The sequence below is a fragment of the Piliocolobus tephrosceles genome, chromosome 13 (assembly GCF_002776525.5).
Source record: "Piliocolobus tephrosceles isolate RC106 chromosome 13, ASM277652v3, whole genome shotgun sequence".
Classification (NCBI taxonomy): domain Eukaryota; kingdom Metazoa; phylum Chordata; class Mammalia; order Primates; family Cercopithecidae; genus Piliocolobus; species Piliocolobus tephrosceles.
This window is the reverse complement of record NC_045446.1, coordinates 61,151,501-61,175,013: the sequence shown is the minus strand read 5'-3', so window position 1 is coordinate 61,175,013 and position 23,513 is coordinate 61,151,501. Positions and strand designations below refer to the sequence as shown.

Below are 23,513 nucleotides of genomic sequence, written 5' to 3'. Positions count from 1 at the left end.
CTCAGAAAATTATATAACTCCCAGTTGTGCCTCAGTTTCCTAGTCTGAACAGTGGCCATCAACATAGATGCTTGCTTTTTTTTTAAATTAAATTAAATTTTTATTTTTTTAATATATTTTTTTGAGACAGAGCCTCACTGTGTTGCCAGGCTGGAGTGCAGTGGCATGATCTCTGCTCACTGCAACCTCTGCCTCCTGGGTTCAAGCGATTCTCCTGCCTCAGCCTCCTGAGTAGCTGGGACTACAGGTGTGCATTAGCACACCTGGCTAATTTTTGTATTTTTAGTAGAGATGAGGTTGCACGTGTTAGCCAAGATGGTCTTGATCTCTTGACCTCATGATCTGCCCTCCTTGGCCTCCCAAAGTGCTGGGATTACAGGCGTGAGCCACCACCCCCAGCCCCAGATGCTTTTTTTGAGGATTATGTAAATAAGGTATTATTTTATTGGAGGATGAACAGTAAGCCCTCAGTATATGGTAATATTAAATGCAATAGAGATAAATGAATCCAAGAGTTCTCAAACCTTTACCGCCCTCCACTCCCCACAACCAGGTGGAACAGGTGCTCTGTGTCTGATGTCATACCGCCTTGGCCCTCTTCTGACTTTACCGGGGGCTGTGACAGACATTTTAATTCATTCTGAGTATTTCTCCCACTTTAAATTGGTGCCCTTTCTCCAAGCTTTTCTGCTTTTGTGCTTTCTTCAAAGCCATAGAAGTAGGCAAAGCCCAGGATCAACCTTGGGTCAAATGAGGATGCCAGTTGACGGCAAATGCCCTAGTTCAGCCTTTGGACAGACAATTACCCCAAGGCATTCTGAACAGAGTCCTAGCAGAGTTGAGTGCTCATTGTCCACAGCAGCAACCTTGGTAATAACTCTGTGTTGAATTTTCTTCTCCCTTGTCTCACTGTCTCTGTTCCCTGACTCCTATTTTCTAGAAACATGCCTTAATTACGCTACCTTCACCCAAGTCCTTATCTCAGGCACTGCTTTTAGGACCCCCAAATAAATATTCCAGACTTTTTTTTTTTTGAGATGGAGTCTCGCTCTGTCGCCCAGGCCGGAGTGCAAGTGGCGTGATCTCGGCTCACTGCAAGCTCTGCCTCCTGGGTTCATGCCATTCTTCTGCCTCAGCTTCCCAGGTAACTGGGACTACAGGCGCCCACCCACCACACCCAGCTAATTTTTTGTATTTTTGGTAGAGACGGGGTTTCACCCTGTTAGCCAGGATGGCCAGACATTTCTTATATAACTCTCTGCCTCATGCTTAAGAACAATTCAATGGAACAAAGTATTTCAAAAGGAGAGAGTTAGGGAAGCGTATTTATGGAGTGTGGGGGATCTAGGGTTAGTCATAGGATGGTTTTAACATGGATTTTTCAGGGGTTTTGTCTTTAGAACATGTGAGTTCATGCAGAGTTATGGTTAGATCAGTTTATCTTTGATCTTTAATCACATGGTCTGAACAAACTGTTATTAAAATAATTTAAGCTTGGGGCTGGGCATGGTGGCTCACCCTTGTAATCCTAGCACTTTGGGAGGCTGAGGTAGGTGGGTCACCTGAGGTCAGGAGTTCAAGACCAGCCTGGCCAACGTGGTAAGACTCTGTTTCTACTAAAAATACAAAAAATTAGCCAGGCGTGCAGGCAGGCGTCTGTAATCCCAGCTATTCGAGAAGCTGAGGCAGGAGAATGGCTTGAACCCGGGATTTGGAGGTTGTAGTGAGCTGAGATTGTGCCATTGCATTCCAGCCTGGGCAACAAGAGTGAAACTGTGTCTCAAAAAATAATAATAATAAAATAAATAAATAAATAAAAGAATTTGGGCTTGTGTAGCTTGTGATGCTGACCTTAGATTTGGCTGGCCCAGTTAATTTGATTTGTGTTTTGCATGTTGTTGTTTTTATGGGGTTTCTTTCAATTTTCAGTTCTCCCTTCACAAGTTAGCTGCTCACAGGGACAATTTTCCCCACTTTTTATAACTTTTAGGTTTGTATTTGTCAGAGTTCTCCAGAGAAGCAGAATCAAAAAGGAGATATATAGATAGATAGACACATAGATAGATAGATAATATGTAGAGATAGAGAAATAGAGATATTTCTGTTGAGGAATCAGCTCACACAATGGAGACTAGTGAATCCAGTATCTGTAGGGTAGGTCAGTAGACTGCAGAGCCAATCTGGAGACAACATGGCAATTAAGTCCTCAGGCCACCTCTGTTGAGATAATTCTTGTTGCCCAGGGGAGGTCAATCTGATCTATTAAGGCCTTCAACTAATTGGATAAGGCCCACCCCCATTATGGAGGGTAATCTCCTTTACTCGAAGTCCTCTGATTAAAACTTTAATCTCATCTGAAAAAACACCCTTACAGGGAAATCCAGAAAACATGAGTGACTAAGTATCTGGGTACTGTGGTCCAGCCTGTGGGCACATGATATTAACCATCACAAGGTCATATGATTTTTTCTCAGCCATATGATCACAACTTTATTATTCCAATCAGTAAGGTATTGCTAAATTATTACTTGGCAGTCATAGAAGGATAATTGAAAGTATAATTATACTTGCATAATTATAATTGAATTGTATAATTCAATTACACAAAGTATAATTGAAGGTTTTTTCTATTTCCGTACTGCTGTCTGAGAAATGAAACCTATAATAAAGTTATAGGTAGAAAAATGGAGAAGAGAAAGTTGACTTACCCAAGCGTGCACAGTGCCAGGAAGTCTCCCGCCTTCTGTTTGCTCAGCCTTAGGCTAGGTGACCAGATGTACATACAGCTGGTATCCTTCAGGATGGGATTTGAAGGCTATAAAAATTGCCGCTATAAATAATGGCCCTGTTACAACCTTGGTAGCCCTACTATTAAAGCTTTATTACTTTGAACTAAATATCATCCTCTTCAAGCTACTCTTTAAAATACCTTAATAATATATTTTAAACCTAACATCTAAAATATAATCATTTCAACATATTCTTAAGATAAAATTGATCATGAGAGTTTTACATTATTTTTGGCAATTTTTATTGTGGTAAACATATGTAAAATAAAATTTAACATTTTAAACATAAAATGTACAATTCAGTAACATTAAGCAAATTCATATTGTTGTACAACCATAACCACTATCCATTTCCAGAACTTCTTTATTATCCCAAATGGAATCTCTGCACCCATAAACAATAACTCTCCATCCTCCCCTTCCCCAGGCCCTGGTAACCTGTATTCTACTTTCTTTCTTTATGAATTTGCCTATTCTAGATACTGTATGTAAGTGTAATCATATGTGATTTGTCCTTTTGTCATCTGGCTTATTTTATTTAGCATAATGTTTTCAAGTTTCATCCATGTTGTAGCACGTGCCAGATTTTTAAGACTGAATAATATTCCACTGTATATATAAACCACATTCTGTTCATCCATTCATCTGTTGATGGACATTTGGATTGTTTCCACCTTTCGGTTATTGTGGGTAATGCTGCTATGAACATTGTCACAGAAGTCTTTGGCCTATTTTTTTTTTTTTTTTTGAGAAGGAATCTCACTCTGTTGTCCAGGCTGGAGTGCAGTGGTGGGGATCTCGGCTCACTGCAACCTCCACCTCCCTGGTTCAAGTGATCCTCCTGCCTCAGCCTCCAGAGTAGCTGGGATTACAGGCACCCACCACCACACCTGGCTATTTTTTGTATTTTTAGTGGAGATGGGATTTTACCATATTGGCCAGACTGGTCTCAAACTACTGGCCTCAGGTGATGCGCCTCCCTCAGCCTCCCAAAGTGCTAGGAATACAGGCGTGAGCCACCATTCCCAGCCTGGGCTACTTTTAAAAGTTAAAAATCTTAGGACAGAGGAAAAGGGAGAGGAGGTGGTAAGAGTATATAAACAACCTGGATCATAGTGGGAGATAGTAAGGGATTAGCTGTTCACAGAAGAGAGAGAAAGAAATCTACTACTCATTAAATTATCAATATGGCTATGTTCTTAGGCATATGGAAGTAGGCTGGAGGATCTGAATTGAGGTAAAGGAATGGACAGGAAGGTAGAAGAGGACTGAGATTGTGGGGAGAGACATAGTAGAGTTTAACCTTGTAAAAGGAGGCACATGACCTCATTATTTGAGGGTGGGGCCCAACACCTGAATCTGTACTTTATAGAGCATGGGTACACTTTCATTTCTTTAGAGAAATCATCCATTTCTTCTATTGTGTTTCATCTCCTTAGCCCTGGCCTATGTGCATTGATTAACTGCCTGACTTTGGAAGCCACTTTACTGCCTCTGAACAATGAAGCACAGTTGAATGCTCACAGATCTATAAGCTGGCAGAGCCCGTCATCACTACACGTCAAGTATCGTGATTTCCTCCTCCTAAGAGAGAGCCTACAGTATAGAGTCTCCCTCATGGTTTATCTACCCAAGTCCTGCACCCAAGACTTGTTTAGTGAAGCTACGGAGGGAACATATAGGCCCAATGATTGTATTCAGATCTCAGCTGTTCACTGGATCTGCTCAACAGTACAGTGGGAATACCCTACATTGAAATAAGATGCATTCAGCATCCTTACTATTGTGGAAACTATTCCAGTCAGGATTCCTGCACTGGTGAGAAAGAAGACTAGGAAATCTCTCACATCTCCAACTCTGATTTATAGGATTCTATAAATGTAAAATCAATAGGCATAACACTCAGCAAAATTTAAAATAAAATTTTATTTTATCTTATACTTAAGTTCAGACAATAGCATGTGGTGTACATTCAAAATTTTTGACAGGTACAGAGCACATTAAAAAATGAAGACATGATCAAGAAGATGTAAGAGACAAATAGACAACAACATTCTCCCTGAATCTGGAAAGAAGCAAGCAATAAGACCATGAAAGGCGGCTGTAAAACAAGAAGAGTATTCTGCATGTGTTGCCCACAACTAGGGCAGGATTATCTCTCATCACACGTTCAAAGCTGTTGATGTTAGCGTGTAACGGAGAGAAAACAGAGGATTTGTACAGCTGAGGAAATAAATGGCAGATGTTACCCAGGAAGCAATATAATGTGGTAGTTAAGTAACTGTATTCAACTATCGAATTTAATTTTAAATCTTGGTGCAGTGCCCACAAGCTGTGTGATTTTAGTCCCCTTGATAATATAAACTTCATTTCTCTCACTTATAATAAAGAGACACAAAGGGTACCTACTCCACCAAGTTATGAAGAACACATGAAACCTGTAAAACACTTACGATAGTGCCAGAACATTGTGAGCACACGTGATATGTTGGTTGGCATTATTATTAACGGCTTATGTAAATTCCCAGGTAATGCATAATAGCAATAAAGACTGTGACAAGCCCTGGCTTACATAAATGGTCAGCTTTGTTTTCCCTATTTCATTTGACATGTTATTCCATTGTACACTTTGAGACAGGGTCTTGCTCTGTTGCCCAGGCTGGAGTGTAGTGGTGTGATCATGGGTCACTGAACCTCAAACTCCTGGACTCGAGCGATTCTCCCACCTCAGCCTTCCGGGTAGGGGGGCTACAGGTGCATACCACCATGCCCAGCTATCATATTCCCTATTTAAAAAGTTGTACACGGGCCGGGCGCAGTGGCTCACACCTGTAATCCCAGCACTTTGGGAGGCAGGTGGATCACGAGGTCAGGAGATCAAGATCATCCTGGCCAACATGGTGAAACTTCATCTCTACTGAAACATACAAAAAATTAGCCAGGTGTGGTGGCACGTGCCTGTAGTCCCAGCTACTCAGGAGGCTGAGGCAGAAGAATTGCTTGACCCCAGGACGCGGAGGTTGCAGTGAGCCGAGATCGTGCCACTTCACTCCAGCCTGGTGACAGAGCAAGACCCCACCTAAAAAACAAACAAACAAAAAGTTGTACATGACAGTTAACCAATACCTCCATAATAATAATAATGATAATGATAATAATAATAAAAAGAAAGTAGGGACAACACTAAATCATTAGCAATTTGAGCACATTTCCTCCAAGGCATATGTTATTTTTCAACTTGGCTTCAATTGTGTATCTTTATGTTTGGTTTTGTTGTAGCCTTTAATTCGTATAATACTTCATTAGTATGTATTATTCCACAGAATAGTCCTTTAAGTAGATGGACCATACTTTAGTTTATTATTCCAGCCAGAGAAAAGCACTGATATGCTTATGGGCAACTGGAAATAAGCTTGTGTTGGAAATAATTATGTTTATCAAGCCAATAAAGATAAGGAGAAGTGTAGTGTTAAGGGTCACTTGCCTCCCACAGCCTGAAAGTCCTTGTCACAGCTGATCTTGAACATAGCCAGCACCCTTGTTCTGATCTGTTTGGTTTTGGCGCCATAGATGATGGGATTGATGACAGGAGGCAGCAGCAGGTAGATGTCACCCATGACAACACGCACAATGGGATGAAGGCTGTTTCCAAAGCGGTGTACCACTGAGAGGCCAATAAGTGGCACATAGAAGGCGAGTACCACACCAATATGTGACACACAGGTGCCAAAGGCCTTGGCCCGCTCTGACTTGGAAGGCAGTTGCAGCACCGTTCGTATTATCAGAAAATAAGACAAGGAGATGAACATTACATCCACTCCCATGACCAGCAGAATGGCAGTAAGACCATATACCACATTGGGCAAAGTGTCTGCATAGGCCAACTTCATCACATCCTGGTGGACACAATAGGAGTGTGAGAGTACATTGGAGTGGCAGAAGGCCAGTCGCTTGATCAGCAGAGGCAGTGGGAAAAAAAAGAGGGATCCGCGGACCACAGCCACGATGCCAATCTGGGCTGTTACTGTATTGTTGAGCACTGCAGCATGGCGCAGTGGGTGGCAGATGGCCACATAACGGTCAAAGGCCATGGCCAGCAGGATGGTGGATTCAATGGCCGAGAGGGCATGAATAAAGAACATCTGGGTAAGGCAGGCCTCAAAGCTAATCTCTCGGGAATCAAACCAGAAAAGTGCAAGGATCTTAGGCATGGTGGATGTGGATAAGGCCAGGTCAATGGCTGCCAGCATGCAGAGAAAGAGGTACATCGGAGAGTGCAGGTTCCGTTCCGTCCTTACGATGAAGACCACGATGCAGTTTCCAAACACTGCCACTACATACATGGAAAGGAGGGGGAAGCCAACCCAGAAATGGGCTTTCTCTAGTCCTGGGATACCAATAAGCACAAAGGTGGCATGTGTGAAGTTGCAGGAACTCATAGCTGGAACTAAGGAGGGGTGACTGGAGAGGGTGAGGTCACACTGGCAGTCTGCAGGGACATAGAGCACAATCAGAGAATGCCCTGGAAACTTGAAACTGACATCCCATCCCTTTTGTCTCCTCCCACCCCCACTTAGGGTCTTTTATAAGCTCTGAGGCCCTCTTCCAAAGGGGGAACTGTGACAGCTCAAATTCATTTATGCATCACTACTCTCAAGGTTTATTTAAATTTTTAAAAGGGAACCCTGGGAGAGCAATGCTTTTTCCAAAATGTAGCCTTTCCAAATTCCCTCAGATTCTTCCTACTGATCCATGCCTTCATTGTCTGGATATTTGGTGACCCTTTTTTTCTGATATGTGTTAAGAGATACACTTTTGGGAGCTCCTTCCAGATAAGGCTGCCTTTCTTATTTTGCTTTCCCTGCTTCCTTCCCTCCACTTTCTTTCTGTTATTCCTTCATTCCAGAAGCATTACTAGCATAATGCACGCATTGAATTCATGCGAAAGAGAGAGGCATGATCACAGAGGAATCTTCCTGTTTAGACTTGAAACATGAGTAGAAATTAGACAGACAGTGGAATAATGGGTGTTCCAAGGCAGTGAGGATAGGAGATAACTTTGCAAATTTTCAGGATTCCCGGTCCTCAATTCTAAAGTCAGCCAGAGGAATATGAAGCACAGCAATGACATTATTTTAAAGCTTAAAAGAACATAAATAAGCAAAAATTAAGAAAAAAAAAATGCCAAAAGCCAATCTCTTTCAGATTAAAGGAAACTCATCTGTGGTCATAAAATCAAAGGTAGTGTCTCCCTCTGATGACTTCTTCAGAGATGAAAGTGCTGTCAGGACACTGGTGAGTACCTCCACACCTGAAAGCTTCTTCCAAGGCCACTTTAATTGCATCCAAGGATAGTTTGAGTTGAGTCCTTACTTTGGAGAAGTATTATTAATTTTACAATGATATTTTTAGAGCTTTGTCTTTCCTGAAACTTGTGCCAACAAGTCATTCATCTCAGGGGAGACATTTCTTTTTTAGAAGCCCAGTGTTTCTTTGTCCCAACTCCCTACCCTCACCTGAACACCTGGGTTGACTTCACGAAACTTCTTCTCTGCTAGGTTGCCTGGGTGCCTTGGTCTTTAGAGTTAATTTTCTCTAGAACGCCAAAGCCTTGGCTGCAAGGCCTAACTTTTAGAAACAAATGATGCAGGTGTCTTCATTGATTATCTGTTTCACTGAAACAGGTTAGCCTGCTTATATTGCACTCCCCTAACCCCAGAATTCTTCACTCGTCATCTGAGTTCTTCCTGCAGCTGGGAGATGCCCTTCAATTTGGTCTTAATGTAGAGGGGTTAGATACCAGTGATCTTAAATTACAATATGATAACATTAATACAAAGAGATTAGAACTGGATTCTCTCCATCTTGGATAAGCAAGGGAGGACAGATGCGGGGTTCAAAGGTTACAAACCCATACTTCTGCCTCTATTTTCTCTTCTCCACCTTCAGAACTTGTGCAGACAAAACAGCTAAGCTCCTTGACAAATATTAAATACCATATTTGGCTCCCAGTTGCTATCAGAACATGAAAAGCCCTTTTCAAAGGCAGATGATTGCATCCTTTAGTGAGATACAAGGTAGTTTGCATCTTGCATCCATCCATCCATTTCTGTATCCATCATAGCTTGGGGAAGGGGATACAGAAATTTAAACAAATCATGCTGTAATGTGTGGGACAGAACTAAGGAACCTTCTCTGAAGAGAGGCCAGATCACTAGACCACTGTGTTCCAGAGAAATGGGACCCAGGGTAAAGAAAAGAGCAGGCATGGAGGGAGATAAAGGGGAGCACAGTGACGTATATTTCCTTTCTTAATGCCTTTTGCTATGCTACCACATGCAGTGCTGACAGATAACAAGATTCTTTATTGGCCCCAGAGCTGGTTACTTTCTTAAACCCTCTCTCTGCAGAGCATATTTTCTGCCTTGCTGGTACCTGCACATGCTCACTAGAGTATAAGACTTTGGGCCATCATCTCATCTCCCAAAATACCTATCCTGAAAGATCTCATGTCACCCTCCCATGTTGCCTGGCATCCTGCCTAAAGTAGACTCCCTGCTAAACCCAATTTCAGCTTCTCTTTGGGTCAAATGTGGCTGTTGCATTCATTCTCACTTGCCTTTCCTGATTGTTGCTAAGACTCTGGGACATCTCTTCCCAGTCCATAAAGTTGTGGATGGGACACAAGGACTTCTCCCTGCCCTGACTTGAACCAGTATGTGGCGTCTTCAAGGTCCCTTAGGAGGGCAGGAGCTAAGGCTGCCTGACCCCAGGTGAGGGTGCACTTACCTGAGAATGGTACGGTCCTACTTGGAAAGAGCAACTGGAACTGGTTTTGCTTTCTGGTTCAGGCCTTTTTTATAATGCCCCTCAGAAAGCCCATGGGAACAGGCTGTGGAGTATGAACTGAGGCCCCAGGGACTTGGCAGACAGAGGAAAAATATCTCCATGTCCACTTGTGTGCCGTTCCCACGAGCTTCCCACTATTCCTGTCCAGGGAGAACAACCTCAAAGCACCCACTGCCTCTGCCATCACTCCCACACTCACATATACAGGGCTTTCGACAATCTGCTCCCACTCCTCCAAGCTAACCTAAGCACACAGAGTCAGCCACAGGATTAGTGTGTTTCTTCATGTGCCACTCTGCTAGACACAACAGACAACATGTGTGACTAGGCATGGTCCTTGGGCTTTAGGAGTTTGCATCCTCTCTAAAACTACAAAAGTTTAGTTCCATAATTCAAAACATGCAATTCTCCGTATCTTTCCCTAGCCTTTCTTCTGGTTGACAAAACAGCCCTTAATGTATCAAAGCCACTCTTCATTGCTCCTGGATTATAGATAAAGCCCAGATCAGATGACAGCTTTTTTTCCTAGGTCACATAGTTAATTAGTGATAATATTGGTTGGAGAACCAGGTATTCTGACTCTTTGTTTATTCACATTAAACAAATGTTTGTCAAAGGATTACAAAGTTATAAGCAAAATAGATAAAGAAAAACCACCCCAACCACCTTCTCCAGGATATTGAGGTATCCTCAGTACCTCAGGATGCTTGATGGCTCTCTTCCAGTGACATGTCCCCTACGTCATACCCAGCAGAGTTACCTTCATAATTTATTAATATTTAACACGAACCTGTTCTATCTGCCATCTTTTCTAAGTATGCCTCACACATGAGTCTTACCTTGTCATCATCACCATAATCTTTGAACACAGAAACAGAATTACTTTCTTATCAATCAGCCATTAAGTGTTTATTGGTCACCTATATCTGGCAATGGAGTTAATTAATTCATTCATTGTGTAATAAGCACATTCTCAATGCTAGTTTTGTGCAGGCACTGTGCTGAGTTTAGGGTGACAGAGGTGAATAAGACAAAGTCCTTGCCCTAAAGTATTCACAGACACTTACCCAAAGAAACCTGAAATAGTATGAAAGAGCAGTGAATGCCACAGATTTTTATGGGAACTTGAGAGGGGTATTTATTTAGTCATTGGGTGGGTCCAAAAAGAGTGTATTTCAGCAGACAGAAAATCATGAAAGAAACAGAATTTTCTAGAGAGGAATTATGAACAATTGTAGCTTGGCTGAAGCATAGAATCACCCAAAAAGGAATAGAAATTGAAGAGGTCAATGGATGTGAACTGATGATAGGTTGTGAACTCAAGGACTTCATCCTGTAGGAATTGGGAGGTGAATAAATGGTTTTAAGCAGGGACATCACAAATAGATTTGTGTTTCAGATTGCTATTCCAGAAGCTGTTGGGAAGGTGAATTTGAGGAGGATGAAGTGAATGTGCTTATGAATTTAGTTATGTGAGACAAAACTTAAGATACATAGCATTTCCTCATCCTTCACATCTAGTTATTCAACCGATCTTGTCTATTTTTCCTTCTAAAAATCTTTTGCATGTTTCCTCTTATTTCCATCTTCACTACCACTACCATGTTCAAGTAGCTACAACAGTAGCCATGTGACTACTAGTGCTCTGGCTTTTAGGAAAGTCCCCAACTCATTGTGAGCTTATGCATCTTGATCAGAGCATGACATTTGTTCTGTAACCCACCCAGTCTTGGTATCTACATCATCAATTTCCTATAGATGGAAGCTTATAAGCTGCCAGGATTGTTGGACAGGAGGACTGTCCACAGGTTAGCGTTTGTGAGGTGAGGTGGGGGAAGAGAATCTGTAGAAGTTGTGCGAACATCTCAGTTGTCCTTGAGGTTGATGTTCCTTTTTCTCCTTTCTGTTTTTAGGACTCTGAATATCTCCATCCTTTTCCTTCAGCTCTATTTGCTATCCTCTGTAATAGTAGTATATGGAAACAAATAAACAAAACCCTAGTCTGTAGGCCTGTATCATCTGAGCTTTTCCATCTTTCCACTTCGGACCTGCCTGTAGCTTCTCTGGATTTTTGTTTTTGCTTCATTGTGAGTTACAGACATGTAAAGATGATCTGTGGGGGTACATATTAGGGAATAGAAGGGGAAAGAAATATGTAGAAAGAAACTGGCAGTTTATTCAAAATATAAATCACCTCTTTAAAGTGGCCTCCTAAGTTTTACTATTACCTACATTCATTCACTAGACAAAGCAAGTTTTATGTTGGAAAGTGGAAATAAGGCTTCACAAGATTAGGATCAGGGTATACTAGATCATATGAAAAAGAGCGAACTTTTTATACCAAATAGCAGTACTTGGCACAGTATTCTCCAAAATGTGAAATTTCATGAAAATATATTTGTAGATACGAAGAACTTTCTGGTACAGGAGAACTTTGTTATCTTCTTGTATGCCATCAAAATCCTTATGCATCAAAGACACTATTAATTCATTAATTCAATGAAGAGTAAAAGTTACAATGGAGCAGACACTATAGATAGAAATGTGGAAACAACAGTGAATAAACCCAGTCCCTGACCCCAAGAAGTGAGCTCAGAGTTTTTTTGTGGGGAGAATGGTGACAAGAGAGTTTGGAAGGAGTTGTCTTGAGAGAGAAGAACAAGGTGCTGCGGGAGCACCTGGAAAGGGCACCAGACAGACCAGACAGGTTAGGAAAAGTCCCTGAAGGAGAGCCCCTTGTATATTCTAAGTCAGGAGAAGGAACGGAGTGAGAATGCCCTAGGTGGAGGTAGGCTTAAAAGGGATAGGACATTCTTTACTGGGACTTAGGACATGCAGGTTGTTTGTTGTCTCTGGGGCATTGTACAGAGGGCAAGCAATGAAGCTTAAGAGGTAAACAGAGCCAGATCATTAAGACATTCTACTATTTTTACTATGTGGCAGGCCCTATTTTAGGGCTGGGAGATAGCATAAATGGAACCAATTCTTTACTCTCAAAAACATTATACTGTGGTAATGAAACCAGAAAATAAATAACATATATGTAATATACTGGAGTTTAAAAATGCTAAAAATTAAAAATAAGGCAGATAAAGATGAGAGTGAATACAGGCAGGATTTGAGGGAGAGGTGTTGTTGTTGTTATTATAACATCAAGGGCCCTGTAATAGGGTGCACTTGAGCAGAGATCTATATAAAGTGAAGTGTAAGTCATGTGGGTCTCTGGAGGACGAACATTCCAAGTAGTGAGAATAGCATGTGTAAACTGATGTTGAAGCATGCTTGACAAGTTTAAGAAAATATTTGGAAGCTAGTGTGGGCGACATAGAGTGAATCACTGGCAGAGCAGTAGAAGATAATATTGGGCTGATGGAGGGAATATAGATCATATAGATCTTTATATGCTTTTACAGTGACTGTGAATTTTTCCTGGGTAAGACAGGATGCCATTGGGGTATATTGAACTTGATCTACCTTGTGTATTAAAAATCAGTTTAATCAGTCTAACTTCACTATGGGGGAAAATAGACTGTAAAGCAAATGTGGATGAAGGAAGACCCACCAGAAGGCTGTTATAATAATTCAGGTCCAAGATGATGGCTTGCATCACAGTGGTAGCAGTAGAAGTGGTATAAAGTGACTTGATTTTAGACATCAACATCTGAGATATCTAGAAGAAAGGGTCGCCAGAACATGCAGATGTAGCACTGGAGTGATAGAAAAGCATCAGGGATAACTACAAGTGCTTTATCTCAACAAATTGGAAGGCAGAGTTACTGAGTTAGGGAAGACTGCGGGTGAGCATGCTTTTTCCTTGATGGGAATATTAGTGTATATTAGATGTCGATTCTAAGATGATTATGAGACATTCAAGTAATGACACTGATACAAAGGCAGTGGGATGAGTCTGAACTACAAATATTAATTTGGATTTTGTCAGCATAGAGATGGTACTTAAAGACATGATACTGGATGGGATGACCAAGGAAGGGATTATGACAAAGCAAAAAGGTCTGAGAACAAAGTCTCAGGACATTCCAACATATAAAGATGAAGACTAACAATAATTGAAACTGAAATGTTGTTGTCAAACAGGCTGAGGATTTGACATAATTCTTACAGTACTATAAGTACTATAGTCATTTAATAAATTCCCTATAGTGAATGATGAGGAAACCAGAAAAGAAACAGCCTATATATAATACGTTGGGGAATAAAAATGCTAAAAATTGAAAATAAGGCAGGTAAGGATGAGAGTGAATACAGAAAGAAATTGAGGGAAAGATATTACTATTATTATTATTATAACATCAAAGGCCCTGTAATAAGGTGCAGTTGGCAGAAATCTGCATAAAGTGAGGGGGGAAGCCTGTAGATATGAATGATTACTTCTACTTCATTTCTGTACCTGATACCAACTATAAAGCCCATCTTAAATTAGTGATATTAGTGTGGCATTGAAATATATGCTTTAAAAATTTTGAGAATTAGTGGACATACCCAGGGTGGAACTAATTCTCTTTCTGGATTAAGCCATTACATGACTATTATGACACAAATTTAAAAATGCATAAGTAAATGACCATAATTCATTTGTAGTCACTTTCCATTTCTGTTGGGGCAGATTATTGATGGAGGGCTGAGAGAAATACTGAAATATGCTTGAGTCAGGAAAGATCATGAGGTAGAAATATATTTGTAAGGTTTGAAGATTTGATTTGGGCTTTTTCTCCCTAATTTGACTGAAAATTTCTAGAGGTTAGAGTGGTGGTTTTTAAAAATTAATTGTTTTACTTCTTTATGTTTCCTAGTAAAAATTACCTGAACTTCTCTCTATATTTAGATTTATAAACATAAATATAATTTACATATATAAGCATATAATTTATAAATATAAGTTTATCTATATGTTCATATAATTTTTAGAAATATAAATTATATATAAATTATATACCTATATATTATATTAGAGGTAGCAATATAGCATCAAAGTTAAGAGTGTGGGAGGCTCTGGAGTCAGTCTGCATGGATGTGCTCCGCCATCAGCAACACCAGTTACTAGCTGTTTAAGCAAGCTACTTAACATTTCATGCCTCAATTTTCTTATTGATAATAAAAGCGATATCTTATAACATTGTTTTAGATATAAAATGTGTTAATACACATAAAAAACACTTAGAACCATGACTTGTCAGAGCAAATAATAAATGGCAATCGAAATTACTAGAACAGTTGGAAAATACTACCTATTTCTCACACAGGAGTGACTTTTCTATTATGTGTCATTCTAACTGCTATGAAGTAGATGAGATAATAATAGAAAGGCTGTTGGCAGGGACAGAAGGCAACAACAGTTTAGACCCAACGGTGGTGTGAGAAGGAGAATTTTTAGATGTAAAGCTAATTTTAGGCTGTTCATCTCTTCTATTCCATGTCTTCACCTCCTCATCTTGGAAATAAAGTAGTCAAACTAGCTGATGTTCTACATGCATTCCAGCTTTAACTTTAAATGATTACATGCTTAGCTTCAATGGCACCAGTTCTTTGGTTGTTTTTGTTTTTAATTGGTAACATGACCTGAAGTATACCATCTCGAGGGGTCCATCTAGTGCTGGAATTCTAAAATTTTATGTTTCTTTGGAATGGAGAATTTTTATCACAGCTCTACATATCTGTTTGATTTTCACATTGTAGATGATGGGGTTCATTACAGGGGGAATCAGCAGGTAGGTGTTAGCAATCATAGTATGTACATAGGCTGGGGCTTGTTTCCCAAATCTGTGAACAAAGGACAGGCTGATCAATGGAATGTAATATATAGCAACAGCCACAATGTGGGAGACCATGTGCCGAATATTTTCTTCCTCTCTTCTGGGGAAGCAATGCTAAGGACAGTCCTAATGATCAAAACATAAGAAAGGAGGATGATAACTGAGTCTACACCAACAGTAGAGAACATGGCAGTCAACCCAACTGCACTTTTGATTCTGGTGTCTGTGCATGAGAGCTTCATCACATCAGGGTGGTAACAGTAGGAGTGGTGGAGTACGTGGCTGTAGCAGTAGGAAAGTCTTATAAGAAGTGCTACCATTGGTGTCAGCATTAGGATCCCCCTGATGACATTTGCCACTCCAATTTGAGCTATTCTGGAGTCAGTTAAAATTATGGCATACCTAAGGGGATTAGAGATGGCCATAAAACGATCAAAAGCCATGTACAACAGCACCGAGGATTCCATGACAGTGATGGATTTAATAAAGAACATCTGGGACAAGCAGGCATTAAAGCTGATTTCCCTCACATTGAACCAGAATATACCAAGCATGGTGACCAGAGTGGATATGGATAGGCCGAGGCCATTGGTAGACAGCATGGAGAGGAAACAGTACATGGGTTCATGGAGGCTGGGCTGAGTGATGATAGCGAAGAGGATCAGGCTGTTTCCCAAAAGAGCAGTTACATAGAGGAAGCAGAAGGGAATGGAGATCCAGGTGTGGAAGGCTTCCATCCCAGGAACACCAGTGAGCAGGAAAATGATGGAAGTGGAGGTGATAGTCTGCAAAGTTGACATGCTGAATTAAAAGTACAAAACAAGGTGAGAGCTTAAAACAAAAAAAAGCTATGTTCGTTTGTGTATTGATCGAATTAAAATAATTTTATTGTACAGAAAACTGACATGAGTATTTATATAATATGAAACTATGAATGGCTCATTTAAATTGATTAAAAAATGTCAGATTTCAACTGCTGTAGTGGGTACTTTGCTTTGTCTTTGAATTTGCCTCAGCGTACAATCTTTCTTCTCTAGGGCACTTTGCTGGCAGCTGTGTTTATATCATGTGACCAGTCCTCTGATCATTCTAGCCATAGAAAACCGAGCTAATAATAAATACTTTATCCCAAATTTGCCAATCATATTTCATTCTTTCTGGCATGTTTAAATTGTGCTGAAGAGGTAGTGCGTTATTTTTCCTCTATGGTTGTCGCCAGAGAAAAATTCACTGGGGCTGTGGAACAGCAATATTACGTTGGTCGTAAGTGTGGAAAGCAGAGAAGCTTACAGACAATTTGGTAAGCCAGAAAATATGAAGAAAGTGATCATTATAATACAAAGTCACACATAGGAAGTGACAAATAAATGGCTTCAGCATGTAACTATTAAATAAACTCTTACAATGTGATACCTGGCGTTACATTTGGAAGAGATGGTGAATTAGAACACAGACCTCCCACCGGGCTTAGCAAGACAGGAGGCGACCCCCAGCTGATAGAGTGTGCTGCCACCTTCCAACACAGTTCTCTCTTCAGTCGGCTTGAAGACTAGTTCTCCAGAACAGAATCTCTCTATTTTGTTAAGACATACTTCTTAGGAGATACCTAATTGAATGTTACTGTTTTGTTTCGGAGGGAAAAATATAACTTTATTGCAAACATCACATTTCTTTTTTCATTGAGTACGGAATTGCAGAAAGGTAGATGGGTATGGGTGAGTTGAAGATGGGGGTCAAGGGAAAATCAGAGATTAGGGCTTTGGCTGCAGAGGGCTCAATCAATGAGAGATAGCTAGTTGCAGGGTAACTGTTCTTCAGGGGAAAAGAAAGGGTGCTGGGTGGCTGACAGTAAGTGTTGATAAAAGAGAGGATGGAGAGGAACCTCAACGTATCCAGACTCACATATTCACCCTGATGAAGTGCCACCTCAAGGATCACCGAAAGAAGTCTTAGTGAAAAAAGGGGTAGGGATTTAACTAAAATTAACAGAAAACTAGAGGAGCAATAAGAAATTTTAGGTTACATGATTTGGCCAAATAATGAAACTATAGCTTTAGATTCTGAAATAATGTGTCCTCAGGAGAGTGATGAAAATATCTAAAATGTATGATCAAACCTCTTGGAGAAATAAGAAGTATAGTTAATGTACAGTATATTTCCAAAAAAAAAAAAAAAAAAGAGAGAATTTTAAATGTTCTCACCACAAAGAAATGATAAATATTTGAGGTGATGGATATGATAATTAGCCTGATTTGATCATTCCTCAATGCATACGTGTATTACAACATCACATTTTACCCCACAAATATGTACCATATTATTTGTCAACTAGAAATACGATAAAATAATTTTAAAAAACCAAAACACACTAAAATGGAATTAATAGAAAGAGAGCATTCAGTAGGTTTGTAGAATTTGGAGAAGGCTTTCTAGAAAAACCAGTGCTTGAAAGAGTTCTGCGTTTTATATAAGTTGAGATGAAGAATTCCCAGGCTTTCAGAATGGCCTGTGTAGAAGTGTCGAGCAATAATGCACTTATAACACTTCTTCTCTTGATCTTGTTTTACTCTCTCAGGGACATTAACTGAGTATCTGGATCTTACATAGTGCTATGTTAGAAGCTAAAGGACAACACAAATAAAACCCCTCTTAGAGAGTTTATAATCCAGTGAGAGAGAAAGAGCAGAACTGTTGTTCAGTAACTTCAATATCTCATATACATTGATGAATAATAAAAATGGTTATGAAAGTACAGAGGGGCTCCATTTATGTAAATTAATTCAGGCTTTCATGATTTTTAATTCCCATGCAATGTCTGAGTTGTAATTTTTGTCATTGTGTTGTAGGAAATTTTATGTAACCACTTTAAAAAATTAAATTGCTATTTGAATAATTTCTCTTTCTTTTTTTTTTTTGAGACAGAGTCTCGCTCTGTCGCCCAGGCTGGAGTGCAGTGGCGCAATCTCGGCTCACTGCAAGCTCTGCCTCCCGGGTTTACGCCATTCTCCTGCCTCAGCCTCCCGAGTAGCTGGGACTACAGGCGCCCGCCATCTCGCCCGGCTAGTTTTTTGTATTTTTTAATAGAGACGGGGTTTCACCGTGTAGGCCAGGATGGTCTCGATCTCCTGACCTCGTGATCCACCCGTCTCGGCCTCCCAAAGTGCTGGGATTACAGGCTTGAGCCACCGCGCCCGGCCAATAATTTCTCTTTCATCCTAACTTCTTCACGGTTCCCATTACTTCATTTCAACAATTTATTCAGTGCCTATTTTCATTTTTCTTGGCAGTTTTTTCCTCCTTCTTGCTGAGAGATCGTAAACAAAACAAAAGAAAACCATAGTGTATATAGTTTGACCTGATCTGTGTTGGACCCAGCAAAAAAGAAATGATTTCTCTCCTTTCCATCACTCTACAGCCATATCTTCTTGCACCCTTCCTACATTCACTCTGGGCTCAGAGACAAGAGGGTACCTTATTCTTTTTCATAGCCAATAACTCCACTTTAGCTCCTGACTATCAACCATGAACACCTGGTTCAGTTCAAACTGAACTGAACTATATATATATACATATACAGGGAGCCGAGTTTGCTGTGTCAAGAATCAAGGGACTCTTACTGAAAATAAAAAATGAATAATTTTAAATATCCACTACATGCCAGACAGTGTATATCAGCAGTGTCAGAGACAAACAGACAAACAGATAAATGCTACTGTTGTAGAGTGTATAAGGATAGGTTGTATCTAACAGATAAGGCAGAAGAGATAATAGTGTGGAGTGGCAGATTTGGAGTGTGTGCATACGTGAATGTGTCTCTTTGTGTCAAGAAGAGCCAGTTCCAAGAATTTTAACAGACTGTATGACTTATAACTGTGTGAAGTTTTGATGGGTAGATGTGAGTTTATAAAGATGAAAAACAGGAGAAGTGTGCTTTTGCAGTGCTATTGATAACACGAGGAGAGACGTGAATGAAAGAATAACATAAGGCAGTTTGTTGGATGACTACAAGAGAAGGGGTGTATCGAAGTCTTAAATGTGAGGCTAGGTGCTGTAGGAAATGAAGCTAGAGAAAGCACCAGAGGTCAAATCATGAAAATCTTGAATTCCATGGAAAGTGTAATGAACTTAAATTTTTGCAGAGCATCAAGAGCCAGACATTTCTAAACATTTTATTCACCTTTTATTGACCACTGGAAGCAAGGAGCTCTGCTTTTAATAAGTAAATCATTTTCCATCTCTTCTCATTTAATGCCAACAAAATTCCTTTCCCTATTTAGTATCTTGTTTAGTACCATTGGTTGCTTTTTTGCAGTCTGCAGTACTCAAGTTTTACTCTAACTCAACAATAAAAGCTTCCCACAGTTTTATATAGATATTTCCAAACCATTCATTTCAACCAGGATATATTGAATAGTTTTCATAATTAGCCTTGTGCTTTGATAGTGATAGTGAGGGATACAAGACATAAACCCTGTTTCTTTCTCAATTTCCTGCTGTATCTTTTATAAGGATAAAAATTCCTTTGGAGAACAGTCCCCTTTTGTTTATTATTCCTTCACCTTCAGTAACAATCTGAATTCTTTCCCTAATGACTCTGAAAATCCTCCAAATGATGTCACCCGTGATTTTCTACATGCCAAGTCCAAAAGTTTAATCTCAGATTTGTTTTTCTCTCCCTCATCTCAACTTTCGGCAATGTTTACCTCCTCCTCCTTGAAACTTTCTCCTTCATTAGCTTCAATGATGGTTATTCTGTGAGGTGTTTTTTTTTCTTTTTTTCTGTTTGTCAAACAGTGGTTTTGTTCTCTGCCTTATAAATTGTGGGATTCTAGAGGAGTCTGCTTTTCTCCCAAGAAGTATCTCTTCTTTCCTTGCTTTTCATATGCTCTCCTTGAGATATCTTGGTTATTCTCATGGCTTTAAATAGCACTTATATCCAGAAGACTCATAAATCTGCAATCTAATTATGGCATCTCCAGAGTTCTATGTTTTAAAAGTTAGCAGAATCTTTAACGCTGTGGCAAAGTTTCTGGTTTTAAGTGTAAAGGTAGTAATGAAATGTGAAAATACAGTGAAGCAATCAAACCTGTAATTTCAAAAAATAATTGATAGCAGTTTGGAGAACAAAGCTCCATGCTTCACGTGGTGAATAAAAGGTAAATAAAATACTATGGCAACCCCTGAGGGACATCTTCACCCATCATCACTCAGTTCCTTCAACCTCTGTATGAGACAAATAGAACTCATTCTCTCCTCCCTTCCAAACCTGGCTCTTCCTCCTGCTTCATTTATCAGCAAATGGCATCAAACTCTAGTAAATCACTGAATTAAAATTACTACCCACCATATGCACACACATGTGTGCACACACACACTCTCGTCTTTCTCTCTCTCATCCCTTACATATAAAGATTAGTTTTTAATTGATTCTACTCCTGAAACGCAAAAATTGAGAACCTCGGGAGGTCTATATAAGAAGGCCAAGCAATTGTTAGTAGTGGGTATTTGAAGCTATTATTTCATTGTGTTTTTCTTACATTGAAAAAATCTTAAGTGTTTATATCTGAGACTAGAGGGGGGCTAATGAATATTCTTAGAAGGAGACACTAAATTTCCCCCAAGCTTCTCTTTTGTGCTGCCTCCACTCTCAAATCTTTCCGACCCATCCTCTGCAATTCATACATACCTTCATTTTCTCTCTTGCGAAATAAGGTATATTCTCTCAACTAATTTTCCTGCCCACTCAGATTATGATGAGACTCTTCTTTCACTGTACTATTATAAGCTATAGCTTGTGGCTCTCTTAATCTGCTGAACTAGACCGTAGAGTGTCATCAGTATTCTCCATGCTATTGGCAATGGTATGGCTATCGTGTGTAACTGACCTGGGTTCAGATTGTAGCTCAAACACTAACTAGTTTTGAGACCATCTACACCATTAATAAAAATATTACTCATAGAAATAGCTACCATTTACTGGACACTTGTTTTGTGAACATTATTGTCCTCCGTGCTTTATAAGCATTATTTTAATTCTTACTATGTCATCATGCAGCAAGTATTATTAGATTCACTTTAAATTAATTTTTCTGGCAAAGACACTGAGTATCAGAAGTTCTGAAACATATTTGAAATCACACACAACTAATGAAAGTCAGAGCTGAATTTTTAACCCAGGTGTTTTTAATTCCAAAGCTCATGCTCTCAAAAACAATTGTTTTACTGAAATCTACAAATAATATAAACTTTCTGTGATCCAGTTTCCTCATCTATAAGACAGATGATATGCACTGTATCTAGTACCAGTAGCTGGCATGCAACGTGCTCGAAATTGGTAATTTTTCATTTTTAGTAATAGTTATTGGGCATAGAAATGAGATTCACTGACTGTGATAAATATATTAGCACACTGATTAAACCACTTGATGAAAAACAAGTTTTCCAACCTGTATCAGGCAGAACAAAATACCCATTCTCTACATATTTCCTGAGAATAAATAATTCTGCAAATTCTACCATCCTCCTCAGCCCACCATCCCAACATCTAATCTAATTCTGCACATTGTGAGGAAATTATTCCCTGTGGGTGAGAAAGTCCAATTCATCTAGAGTCAAGCATTTTCACTGAACAAAACCGTTTTACTTACAGAGCCCATACAGCAGTCCGGCCTGTTCCTTTCAGGCTGACTCAGAAGGCTGAGAGGCTTTAGATTCCAGGGGAGCGCCAAGCTTTCAAATATGAGGAGACTTATTCCAGCCTGATTGGAGACAGGCACAGAGCTGAGAGGCCAATTCCTGGTGGTGGTGCTACTAACTCACTGTGTCTTCAGGGTGTGGAGATTCCCAGAAGACTTCTTTTGCCTCATATAGTCCTTTTATATCCGTTTCATTATGCAATTACTTATGGTGGCTATGTGCTTTATGGGCTGATGTAACTTTTTGTTCATGTGTCATTTACTCAAAAGCTTTTTTATTTAACAGCTTTATTGATATATAATTCACATACTATAAAATTCATCCATTTATAGTGTATGATTCAATTGTTTTTAGTAAAGTCACAGAACTGTGCAAAAAACATCATCACAATTCAATTTTAGAACATTTTCATTACCCTTAAAAGGAACCTCATAATCACTAGCAGTAACTCTGAAGGAAATTTTAAAAGACAAAATATTGTATCAAATTGCCAAATGGCATCTCCTATTATGAGTGAGAGTCCAACTCCAGCCCTTAACTCCTCAGTATCTATTATTATTCACAGTAGCATGGTTTCATTAGCCTGCCTGTGGTTCTTTGCAGCAGCAGTCTTTCTCTTATAGATAAAAAATAATTCATTTACTCATCCATACATACATCCAGTAAATAGTTCATAAGAATGTCCCATATTCTAAACATTATGCTCAGTGATAGAGTTTTTTAAAGAATATACCATAATTCTTACTGTGTAGGATTTTAGTGTAGAAGATAGGTCAACCAATAATTACATGTTAACCAATGATAAGGTTATCCTAGAGGCATGAACCAAATGTTTGGTGAATACGGTAGGTAAAAATCTTAGTTTACAACTTAGTTGTGCATAAAATACAGTTTCATTTATTTTTTGTAATTTTGACCTGTTTATATTTTGAAGTCCCAACCTACCAGGTTGAAGAGAATTAGTCACAATAATTTGGGGTTCTCCTTACTTGTAGTCAAATTTTGAAAATCTTGTATTATATCAAGAAAAATTGTGGGTAGATGGGTGATTGATTTGGTCAATGATGTCACCTTCTGTCAGGTTACTATTGCTCTCATTAGTCTTTAATAAATAGAATGCACTTATAGATTGCTATAAGTTGTCCATCTTGTCTACTTAATGGCCTCTTTAAATCCTAAGATATTCCCACCAATTTTGGACCACTCTTTGGGCATGTGGGGCTTGAATTCATTCTCGGTTTCTGTCTCTTACATCCTGCATTTAATCTATCAGTAAATTTTGTCAATCTCTTTGAAAAATACAACCAGAAATTGATCACTCTTTATCATCTCCAGAAATGTCACCTTTATTTAAGTCACAATTATCTCTCACTTGAGTAATTTCAGTAGTTTCCTAACCATTCTCCCT

General features: G+C 39.5%; 1 protein-coding gene across 2 annotated transcripts; it reads right to left on the bottom strand.

The window, feature by feature from the left end:
• Positions 1-4,696: 4,696 nt before the first annotated feature.
• Positions 4,697-22,260, bottom strand: LOC111540703 (olfactory receptor 51E2). 2 transcript variants are annotated; one of them, XM_023209144.1, is made up of 3 exons: positions 22,057-22,260; positions 10,296-10,374; positions 5,962-7,278 (listed from the first exon to the last, which is right to left on the bottom strand). In XM_023209144.1, the coding sequence occupies exons 1-3, from the start codon at positions 22,063-22,065 to the stop codon at positions 6,266-6,268; spliced, it is 1,101 nt and encodes a 366-aa protein (XP_023064912.1). In that variant the 5' UTR covers positions 22,066-22,260; the 3' UTR covers positions 5,962-6,265. The 2 variants fall into 2 exon arrangements, with proteins under 2 accessions (XP_023064913.1, XP_023064912.1); XM_023209145.2 differs by lacking the exon at positions 10,296-10,374 and having other exon boundaries at positions 4,697-7,278; positions 22,057-22,259.
• Between the last annotated feature and the right edge of the window lie 1,253 nt (positions 22,261-23,513).

What these genes read in the sequence shown, in the direction of transcription:
- LOC111540703 (XM_023209144.1), bottom strand. An exon ending in TCCTGGAGAAGGTGGTTGGG is followed by an intron (nt 7,279 to 10,295) that starts GTGGTTTTTCTT and finishes ATGTCCCTGCAG; the next exon opens with ACTGCCAGTGTGACCTCACC.